Source organism: Plectropomus leopardus, chromosome 8 (assembly GCF_026936395.1).
Source record: "Plectropomus leopardus strain MGB_pleo_1.0 chromosome 8, ASM2693639v1, whole genome shotgun sequence".
Lineage (NCBI taxonomy): Eukaryota > Metazoa > Chordata > Actinopteri > Perciformes > Serranidae > Plectropomus > Plectropomus leopardus.
The window spans coordinates 2,404,260-2,416,344 of record NC_142183.1 but is presented as its reverse complement, the minus strand read 5'-3'; the positions used below and the strand labels follow the sequence as shown (position 1 = coordinate 2,416,344).

The 12,085-nt window shown below is 40.6% G+C and overlaps 1 protein-coding gene across 6 annotated transcripts in view; it reads left to right on the top strand.

Annotated features, from left to right (window-relative positions):
• The window catches only part of glra1 (glycine receptor, alpha 1), a 148,132-nt gene that overhangs the window by 103,791 nt on the left and 32,256 nt on the right, over positions 1–12,085 (top strand). For all 6 annotated transcript variants that reach the window (XM_088080724.1, XM_088080723.1, XM_088080722.1 and 3 more), the window contains one exon: positions 10,203–10,417. In XM_088080724.1, coding sequence (XP_087936850.1) covers positions 10,203–10,417 — 215 coding nt within the window. The remainder of the gene's footprint in view (positions 1–10,202; positions 10,418–12,085) is intronic.

The window sequence follows — 12,085 nt, the reverse complement described above, 5'->3', positions numbered from 1 at the left end:
ATGTCGCTGGACGGCCTAACAAGGGATGGGGATTTTTATTTTTTAGTGATATTCATACCATTATCGAGAGTCTTTAACCATCTGAGTCCTTGTCGATACCACTATCAATATTTTTCTATTATTTGTTAGAAAGATGAGGTTTCAATACGTTTCTAACAGAACTGGTTTTACTGTCACTTTCAGGCACATTTTTAGTAATTTGGAAATAAATGATAGTATTTTGATTTAAATATATACTTTGAAAATCTTGACATCAGTAGTTTAAATTATGTAAACTGTGATGTTAAACAGGTTGTAATTCATCTCTTTTCTCTCTTATATTGTTAGGAAAACAAATTTCTCACACAATCAACTGTATTATTCAAGTTTCTCGCCAAAAAAATACATTGTCTTTTTCCAGATGTTTCATTTGAAGACATCATGATGACGTTTTATTCGCCGAATAGTCATTTTACTGAGCCGACCTTGCTAACTAGCTCTTATCCTGTCGATTTTAACTTGGATTTCGGCCTTGGATTACTATTTTTATCGGGACTTGCTGCAGAGTTTGGCTGTGCTTCCTGCTGCTGTTCGTGGATGATGAAGACTGTTCTGGTGTCGTGCAGCAGTCGAATGTTCTGCATTTAGGTCTAATTTGAAGTAGCCTGCAAGCGATGTATGCAGACAAGTGATTGGATTTAAATGACTCGACTCGAGATGTGAGGTTACGTTATAGGACCCACGGGACTCAATGGCTGTAAAGATAAGCTCAAACTTTATTGATTTTCAGGTTTTGAAAAAAACAGATCCGGGTCCTCAATGGAACCAGGTTTTCGATCCCATCCCTAAGGCCTGAAGGTACCTGCTGCCACAGCATTACACGCGGACAGTCGGCATCAGCTGATCACGCAGCCGGAAAAAACCAGTCATGACGTTTTTATACGACTTTAGTCTACAAATCTCCAATTTTTGCTGCACTAACCCTGATAAGACTTTGACTCCTGTTGTTGTTCAGGCTACTGCACTATTCGTACAAATACCTACAAAAAGTATTGCATAAAACCCATCTAATCGTAAAAGCTGCGACCACATGATTGAAGAGCTGACAGAAGTAAAGAAGGAAGTCATACAAAGAGCATCCGTAAGAGGAAGGTTTAGGAAGGTGGATCGGTCAAACAGACTCAGGACTTTCCTCAAGGAGACTGGTGTTCATGTAACGTGTGAAACCAGGTGAACATTGAGTTATTTTACGGCAACACACTAAGGCATTACACTAAGTATGTAATGACACCCATCAGCCTGACCTACATAACTTTACATGAAGTACAAGTACATCTGCATCATGTCTCCCAACATTTACTAAAGAAACACATGGAGTGACAGAGAGAGGATGCTCTCAAAATAGTGCTGCATTCTGAGGTTAAACATACAATTCAGTGTCTGTCTTTTTTATATTACTGTTGTAGAAAATATGATGCTCTCCTGAATTACTTTTCTTATCAATAAAATACAACACAAAGCAAAACAAACTTTCAAGGAAACTGTCTTCTCCGAAAATAAAAAATAAAATGACAGGTCAAGATAAAATCCATCCCCTAAACATCGACCCACTGATCACAGTCAGAGTGTGTGAGTGTGTGTGTGTGCGTGTGTGTGTGTGTGTGTGTGTGTGTGTGTGCGCGCGCGCGCGCGCAGGCTGATTAGTTCAGATTCAGAGCCATCACTCACACAGAGGTTGACGTCTGCTGTCGCCGCTGAGGAGATGAACGATCCACCACCAGACGAAAAAGCCTTGACACGACTCAGCACTGCCACTCACACACACACACACACACACACAAAAACACACGCACACACACTTGCATGCATGCACATACAGCAGAGACTATGTAGTGGTAATCCACTGCTTTGTTATATAAATACGTGTAAGTCTGTTTCCTGTCAGTCTGTCATCATATGTGATTCCTTTTATGGTATTTCCTGTTTGAACAACAAAAGTTAAACTGTATTAATCAATTTTGGCAACATGCAGGTGAAAAAAAAAAATCAACAACAAACTGACAGACTCGAAGGCGAGCTTCAGATTCAGTTATCTAAATAAAATCTGATTTATTCGAAGATTTGCACCACCACCATAAAATATTAACTCGCTCCTGCATTATTAACTCATTTTGTGGCCACATCATTTGATTGTTGTGTTTAGTTTGGTGGGTTGTTTTGTTTCCAAATCTTTGCATTCACAAACAAAAGCGACACATTTTCCATGTAAAAATACAGATTAAATATTCAGGATTTGTCCCTGAGATAACCTCACAATACTACAAACTGTATGAACACAGGAGCAATACATTCAAACATAAATAATACAAATAACTTCAATTACACATAATTGAAAATTAAACAAATAAAAATCAAATGCCATCCTGTAGAATCAACTTCGTCACAAACTAACTAATAAGTTTTATCTCAGCAAAGCTTGTTGCTTTATGTAACTTTTCTGAATTAAAATGTGTAAAAACAACATGAACAATGTAATATATTTGTTCAGCCTAGAGAAAAGACCTCTCCCTCTTCAAACAGGCCAGGTCGTTTAATGCCTGAAGACCACTAACGACAAGCAAAATGTCCAAAAACAGAGCGAGAGAAAAATATAAGAAAATTGTTGTTTTTTAAAAAAAAAAACACCAAGGAAAAATGTAAAAAGATTTGCATATTTATATATTTATTATAGTTATATATTTAGAATTATGTTACAAAAAATATATATGTATTATTTTAACACTCTCTTAGGTTGTTTTATTATTGGTCTTTGTTTTTTACTTTTTTTTCCCCTCATTTCTTAGGAAATTTTCTTTAATTTCTCGTTAATTTTTGGGGGTCATTTCTCGCATAGTTGCTCAATGCTTTCTTCTTGTGTTCTTAAATAAAATCAGGCCATTTTGCTCAGGTCTTAAAGAGTTAAATTACCTGGTCTGTTTACTCTGAAGAGGAGAAAGCCTCTGTGGAGAATTTGGCTCCTAATAAAAATCTCCTGGACGTTTAAGTCTTGAGTAATCAGAGTAAAAAGGTGAGCGCACATCAGCCCCTCTACAACAAGCCAAACAGTGTTTGAAAAACACTGATTTTTAAAGTGAAACTGCTTTATTTGGTGGTTTCACTGGTTTAAGTCACCTGTTACGTTTATTTTGGAGAGGAAGAGATCTCTGCAGCTCATTCGGCTCCCATTAAAAACCTCCTGAACACTTAACATTAAGGAATCCAAACCACAAGAAACTGACTGCAATGACGGCATTGCTGCATCTTTTGTTATTGTTTCGATTTTAACCCCTACCAGCAAAATCACTAAGTTCACACTGCTCAGATTGTTGTAGGTGGAGACTCAATAGCAAAGTTTTCTGCTTACAGTGCTGCTTACGATAAATTTACGTGCCGTAAAACCAAAACTCTGCGCGAGAAGAGGCTCAAACATTCTGTCGAATCTGAACATAATGAATTAAAATCTGCGCTATCTTCTTCTTCTCTTCAGCAGAAGGCACGAATTCTTCAAGGACAATTTACCCCCAGCCCTCCCACCTCCATCTCTTCTCTCCTTTCCCCATATTTCTCTTTCTGCCCCTCTCTCATCTCATCTCCGGCTTATTACTCTCCAGCCATGCTGCTGCTCTTTGACTGTGTCTGCACACGTTTGTGTGCGTGTGCGATCGCGCATGTATAAGTGTGTGTGTGTGTGTGTGTTAGCGTGCGTGGCTGAGCGCGCACACGCCTCGCTGCTTTCCAATCAAGCATTAAGGGGGAATTAAGGTGTCGTTTTTCCTCAGATTTATTAGCTGCAGTCTGTTGTGACTCCAAGAGAGAGCGAGCATTTCCTCGTATCTCTCTCCCCTCCTCCTCCTCCTCCTCCTCTCCCACTCTCTGTTGTCTTTTTTATTTCTTTCCATCCCTCCATCCAACCCAACACACACACACGCACACACACAAAGAAAAATCCCTGTTTGAAATACTAATTACACTTTCTGCTGCATTGCAGGGCACTTTTGTTTTCTGGCTGCTGACATGTTAATAGTGTGTTTGGGTACAAGAGGCGTTTACACTCAAACATTTCGGGACATTTCCTCACCCGAACTTAACCAACACCTCACCGCTTACTCCAAACCCTCACCCACTTACTCTGATTCTAGCCAAACTACAGTTAAACGATACTAAACTTTTGTCGCAGTACCATGTGATTTCGCTGACTTGGTGAATTGAACTTGTGCACATTTTTGGTAGATGATTTGTAATGTGAGTGCTGCTTTACATTTCTGCAGATTCTGGTCGTGGTGAACCATCAAATGACTGTTGCCACAATCGTTTTTCAGACAGAGGCATTTGTTTTTTGGGGGGTGGTTTTGAGGGCAGTTGTTGACCAAAAATGTATCTCCTATATATTTTCTCCTACATACAGGATATTATGTTCTACATACAAGATATTACTCGACGTACAGGCTGTTATGTAGGAGATATCTCAGTTAGGAAATAAACTTTATTGCTTGATTAAGTTTCTCTCCTCTTACATACAAGATTTTGTCTACTACGAACCGACATATAGGAAGTTATCTACTACATGTAAGTTATTATCTCCTACATAGAGGATGTTATCCATGTAGGAAATATCTCATTTAGGATATATTATCTCCTATGTAGGCTTGGAGATATACTTTTAGGCTTAATTAGGCTGCTCTGCTCTCACAAACAAGATATTGTCTCCTACATCTAGGATGTTAATCCCCTACATATGAGTTATCTCCTACATACAGGATGTTATCTCCTATGTAAGAAATATCCCATAGGAGATATTAGCTCATACATAGGCTTAAAAGACAAACTTTTAACTTCTTACATGAGATATTGTCTCCTACATGTAGGTTGTTATCTCCTACATATGAGTTATTATCTCCTATATACAGGATGTTATCTCCTATGTAGTAAATATCTCATTAGGACATATTGGATTCCTACATAGGCTAGGAGATAAAAGTTTAGGCTTAATCAGGCTGTTTATCTCGGAAGTAGGAGATAGCCCTGGGAAATAACACAATCTACATAGGAGATAATATTTCATTCATAGAAAATAACCTCATGTTTTGGATAAGAAAAGTCTGTGCTTTAGTCAGATTTACTGACATTATCCCTCAGATATGATATCAAAAGGCAGAAAAGATGCACTCAGAAAACAATAAACCTAAATACAACCTGAAATCTCCGAGATGCAAATTCGTGTTGGACTCATATTATCACGACCTCTATTTTGGGCAAAATATTGGTAATTTGCAGTGAAAATTTTACTTTACAAAACACAAGATTAAGATCACAGACATCCTCTGTGATTATTAAAAATAGCTCGAGGTCCCCAGGTCGTACTAGTCTTGTACAAATACGCCTTCAGTCTGCAGCCGCACTAACAACCCCATCGCCAAAATAAATGCAGCCACTGTACGTTTCTGCAAACCGCGGATACATTTCTACGTTAGTATGTAGCCATTATGTCGAAATTTTAAGTTTCAGCAAAACTGTGGTTAAAGTTTGCTTCAGTTTACTCACAAAAACCCACTTAATGATGAGTAAAGATCATGTTTTGGATAAAAATACCTGGTTTAGGGGGCACTATCGCATCAGGAAACACTACGACACACACACACACACACACACACATGCACACACAGTTTTCTGTACATACCAGAGAGAGTGTGTGCAGTATTAGAAACAGGACACACACACACACACACACACACACACACACACAGAGACTGCTCAGTGAGATAGGGGGTCCGGCTGAATAATTTCAATCTTCTTATCAGATGGAAAATATGGACAGCACTTAAAAGCTCTGAAGTGTATCACAGCTATAAATCAAGTCCAACCCCATCGACTCTCCTCTTCCTCCTCCTCCTCTTCCTCTTCCTCTCCTCCTCCTGCTGCTGTCAGTTTCTCCTTCCCTCTCTCCCCCTGTCCTCTCACACCTTTCTCTCCTCCTCATCCCTCTCTCCTCTCGCTCTAACATCACATTTCCTCCGCTCGTTCCCGGCCTCTTCCTCCTCTCCGGTCTGTTAGGGTTAACTCTAATTGATGAGGCTGCCTTTCATTGATCTTCTTTGATTAAATGGATCGTCGGCCATCTTGCTCCCTGGCTCTCTGGCGGTTTATTATGAGCCCCGGCGCGCTCATTACATTACAGAAAGAGAAGAAGGGACATTTGTTACTGTTGCTACTGTACTGCAATGTAAATAAGACCACTGCAGTGTGTTAATGTAATTATCTTTGGTGCAGATTTTCTGTATGCACGTTGTTTTTGTGCAGAAAATGCCACTTTTTGTTCGTTTTTTCAGTATTTTCTCCAGAGTATTCACATATCCCACCCACAGTGTTTGATTGACAGGTGATTGCTGTGAGGCCCCGTGCAGAAAAAGTAAAAGAAATTAGATTTTAAAAAAGTGACTGAAATTAAAACTGAGCTATTGTGATTATTTTTTTTACACACACTGCATATTGTAGTAAAACGGGAGCAGAGAGATTAGGAGAAGGCGGTGGACTTCATTCCTCCTAATCTCTCCGCTCGCTTTTCACGGCAACACGCTGCGAGCGTAAACATCCGCTGTTACTTTCCCTTCGCAGTCACACAAGGACTAACGGCGCTCCTGGCAGACAACAACAGGCAGCTGCAGATCACCAGACTTTCAACTGCAACAACACAGTTTGCTCAGCACATAAGAAAGCAGTAAATACAAATTAAGAAGTTAAAGGAAGGTGACACCGGGAGGGTAATATAAAATAAAATAAAATAAAATATCAAGTTCAAGTTGATGCATTGGTGCCTAACATCCTCTGAAAAAGAAAAAAACCAGCCAATTGGAGGACTAATCTATCAACAGACACTCAATAAAACTCTGAAAAACAACCTGATTTTATGCAAAGGAAAAGCGTACGCTGTAAATAATTTCTCTGTAAAATAACAGTAAGAGCTGGCAGCAGACACCAGCAATAAATTGCATTTTTACAGTTTTCATACCGTGAAATGACTTTAAACTTTATCACTGAAAAACAGAAACATGGTATATTTCTGTTTTTCTACAACATACTGTAATACAGGCAGCACAGATGCCAACAATATGCCGATATTTTCCAGTATCCATATTGTTTATCGTTTTTGCAGCATATAAATGCAAATAAATGCAGCATATTTCTGTGTTAACCACAGGGCCAGGAAATATTTTATTAGGCTAATGCTCTGTTTTACCACCGCCTTCCCTCTGCCGAGGAATTACCGTGTTAACGAGAACATTGTTCCTCAGATGCATATCATATCATCGTTGCCAAAATATACCGACAAAAACGCTGGTAAATATTGTTTGAGCTATTTTAATTTGTAATTTGTTTATTTAAAAAAGGGACAGTGTGCATTAATCCACATTTAAACAAATGTAAATGCACCCGAGTCTCCGAATGTCCGCTCTACTCTCATTCTGTGTCTCCGTCTGTCCTCTCCGCTCTCATTGTCCTTCCGGTGATCTCAGTCTCTTCTATGACACCAAAATGTCTCAATCCGGTCCTGTTACTGTCATTTATTAGCGTGCTCGCTGCTCACCGTAACCGCTGAACGCCGGTGTAAGCGGCCGCCGTCTCCCTCCTTCTGCTGTGTGTGTGACGGGGACATGATGAGAGGACACGATGAGAGGACATGATGAGAGGACACGTGGTTTGAGTTCAGGTGTAGTGAGTTTCCAGCTCAGTTCTGCTGAAAGAATAAACTGATATCTGATGTTTGATTCCTTCCAACAACAAGCAGAACAACATGTAAACCTGCAGAGATCACAGCAGAGCCGTTTCTTAGGGACGGTTCTGTAGCTGCTGCTTCCTGACAGTTTGGGAAACGTTCCTCTCTGTAGATCCACTAGAACTCAAACACAATATTATTTTCAGCATTATTTTTGTACAATTCAAGCTGACATAAGAAGATAAGACTTTAAAATATATATATATATATATATATATATATATATATATATATAAAAATTAAATTGATTTTGCTCTTGAAAATGACTTTCTTTTGCAAAAAATGTGATTTTTTTATGCAAATGCACAAACTCACCACATCTCAGCCTTTCATACCCTCAGGTAATGAAAAACAAACAAAGTTATCGATTATCAGTATCTTATCATGAGAAGCTGGAAATTATCGGTTGAAATAATTATTGTCGTGCGTCACAGCTTTTATTTTTAGTTTGCTTTAATAATGTGCCACCACCTCACAAAAATATTGCGTTTATGAGGGAAGACAAGGCGCCAACATCTCCCTCTTCAGTCGAACATGCTCGTCTGATCTGCGACTCTGCTCTTCCTGCAACAAGTAACTGGCAGTTTAAAACCACCTGCTGTGTTTGTTGTCAAGTATTTACCGTGTTTGCTTTCATTTGATATTCAGCAAAGCCGAGCATTTGTGTCCCTCTGATTTTCCGCTCATGATTTACACTTTGGCTTAGAGTGCCGGAGCTGAAGAAAGATGACATTTTGTCTCAAAGCTGTCAACTTTGTCTTCAGTCCCTCTATTTTTCCCTCCGCGGCTTATCCTCCTTTTCACTGCCGGTCCAACAACCTCTCCCTCTCTAATCCCTCCTTCTCGCCTCCTTCCTCCCTCTCTCCTCGCCTCTTTCAGCGCACACCCTCCGTCTCATCACCTGTGTCTTTCCGGGGGACGCGGCGGTGTCGCTGTTGGGATAATGTGCCTGTTCAGATGAAGATAATAGAGAATTCAGAATCGCTCCTCAGCGCTAATGAAACGGCGGCGCCTCGGGGAAACTGATGAGAGCACATTTTGCTTTAAAGTCGAGTTTAAACATCGACCGGCCGTTATTATTTATTTTTCCTGGAATCAACCTCTTGTTCTTGATGTGCTGCAATTTTCCCAACGAGATGCTGAAAAACAGGACACCCACTGAGACAAAATGATTGGCTCCCTGAATACAGAAGTGAGTCGTGAGCGTGTTTGAAGCTGGAAGTCTCAGCAGCCGTCTCATTACAAAGTAATAACCTTTTTGGAGGGTCGACTCGTTTTCTTTTGCTTTTAAAATCAGAATAGATTTCAACAAAACGGAGTAAAACATAACAGGAGGTTTTTACTTTGTCTGTGAGCTGTGATTTGCTTTTAAGTTTTGTAGAAATGAATCTTTTATGCTCAGAATTAATACTGAAAAGCAGCTCCGCTCAGTTTGAGCTTTGTTATGGTTCATTTGATGTAAGAAAGCATCTATTCAGCGCATTTACATAAAGTTAGAAAAGTTCGAATTATTGTGGCAGTCCGACTAAAACTGGACTTTTAAAATCCATGTGAACGTGTTGGTGCGACTGAAATCGAACTAAATCGAATAAATACGAAATCGGACAAATGCACCCAGATAATTCGATTAGAAGTCGAGCTTTTCCGTCACGTGGTGACGCACCAGCGTGTTTACAACAGTGAGTGTGTGTTATTTATGGGGGGGGGCTGTGAGGAGGGACTTGCGTTTGTAATTTTGGCTCAGGGCCTGGGAGGTGACAAAGATGTGGGCTTTTTGTTTTGTTTTTTCCGCATGCACAAATTACTTAATCACACCAGCATCTTACTAAAGTGTGCAGGCAATTCATTCGTATTTGCTTGCACATTTTAATAAAGCACGCGCAAATTACAGCACATAAAAAGCACTTTTCAACCTGCCGAAAAAGTGATTGCAGCTCCCATTTTGTTACTGAAAGGCTGTTTCTGCCTCAGAATGACCTGGTTTCATTCATGATCGTCATATTTGACCTGTTTTGGCTAAATTGAGAGAGGATTGATGCCACCTCCTATGAACTTCATTTATTTATGTTTTGCGTGCACATTTTAATAGATTGCGTGCGTGAAACACAAATACATTGCGGGTACATTTTAGTAACAATTAAAAAAAACAAGTTAAACAAACAACAAAAACACACATCCTTGTCACCTCCCGGGCTCAGTGCATAACTGAAGAGGTCATATTTTAGATTTATTTTAGATAAAAAAGTGACACACCATGACCTGATCGATCTATAACCGTGGCTTCACTGCACCGAAACATACTGACTGTTTGTCAGAATCATTTATATCTTCCTCTTCGTAAACTCCTTCCTAATGAAATGATGTATTTTCTCCTTCTTAATGAAATGATGCATTTTCTCCCCTCCCCCGGCAGGTAAATTCACCTGTATCGAGGCTCGTTTCCACCTGGAGCGTCAGATGGGCTACTACCTGATCCAGATGTACATCCCATCGCTGCTCATCGTCATCCTGTCCTGGGTTTCCTTCTGGATCAACATGGACGCGGCGCCCGCCCGGGTGGGTCTGGGCATCACCACCGTGCTGACCATGACCACACAGAGCTCCGGTTCCAGAGCCTCGCTGCCCAAGGTGAGGAATCAAACGCACCTTTCAGAGCCAGCCGGACTGAGCTGCTGTAAGACAATAACAGTGTAAAATTAAGAGTTTTAAAGTGAGAAACAGTCATATTTTGGGACTGAAATTGGAAAATTGGCCCAGGACTTCTGTGCTGTGTCTCCAGTAGTTCCCTGAATACATCACCAGGACGTTACTGTACCCGCCTGTTTGCAAAAAAACAACTGTTCCTGTAACTCCCACTAAATTCACAAATAGTCATTTTAACCCGACGGTTTGTCCGTAATTGAAACCAGCCTGTAAGTTAGTGAGCGTTAAAGGTGTTGGTCAGCCTGGTCCCTCTCCCAACTCATCAAATACGCCACTCGTACGAGCGTGATGCCAAAAGCCGCCTTCGGTGTCCAACTGAAACGTGGCTGGACGGACTCAGATAACATCGTGCTCGGACAGAACCACGGACTGCACCGGGCGCGTCCACATGCAACATGCATGAGCGGCATCACTTAAGAACGCAGCTGGACAAGCGTGCCCATGAAACGCTGAAGGACAGCGTCAGGTAATAACACAAGAGTGCGCTGCTTTAGGGCGCGCGCAACGCTCCCACAAAGTGACTCTGGTGCAGGAGTCCGGAGATCTCTTCCTGTGGGGATGTGTTCGGGGTTTTACCATATGCCTCTTGTGCCTAAACCTAACCATCGCAACGGTCCGCCGTGGTCGCCGTGTGCTGTTGTGTAAACATAAATAGCGTGCTGCATCATCCCGCCATGTGCATTTGTTGACACGGTAACGACACCCTGGAGCGTGAACAGCTGACGCAGAAGGAAACCTAAATCATCATAAGTAGACTCAGAAGGTCGCTGACGGAGCGGCTCCATGTGACGAGCTGTGACGAGAGCGTGTTGTGTGATTAAATATCTAAAATATCGCTTACGTTTTGCACGAATCTGTGATGCAAACTCACCCACTGAGACATGAGAATGGTTTCAATCTCCTCTCCAAACTCTGCAAGAAACAGAGAAGGAGATTTCCTCAAACTTTTCCTTTAGGTATAACAATAAAAAAGTATAAAATAGTGATCAAATAAGTAATTAAAGAAACAAATATTTGGGTCAAAGAACAAATTACATTTACAGTACATCTGTGTCTGTTTCAATCATGGCTTATCAGGACACATCGGGCCAAATACAGGAGGTAAACTTTATTTTATCAGCGACTGAAAAAAGATGTTTGAGCTGTGGCGTGAAGTTTGAGGACGGCTGATGTTTTCAGCAGAGATTTCCAATAAACAAATGCAGCGAGAGAGCTGAAGAACAGAAGACGGATGTGAGAGACAATTGGAATAGATAGACAGAGCATTTCAGTTTCTGCTGAGAAATGAACGTTGAAAACAAGGAGAGGCAAAATGAAGGAAAGAGAAATAGAGACACGGAGGGGAATTAATGGAACAAATAGGGAAAGGTGGAGAAAGAAATAAAGGGAGAGATAAGACAAAAATGTCCTTTTCATTGAATCATTTCTGTCAGAGAGGAGAGAAAAGAGGCAGACAGATGGAGGGATGAGAGAGAAATAATGGAAAAGGAGGAGAGGAATGAAAAAAACACATTCAACAGAGGAAGCTGAAGGAAACAAAGATGAGAAAAATAAGTTTTAAAAAGCGAGAGAAATCTTTTCCTGTGAGGGATT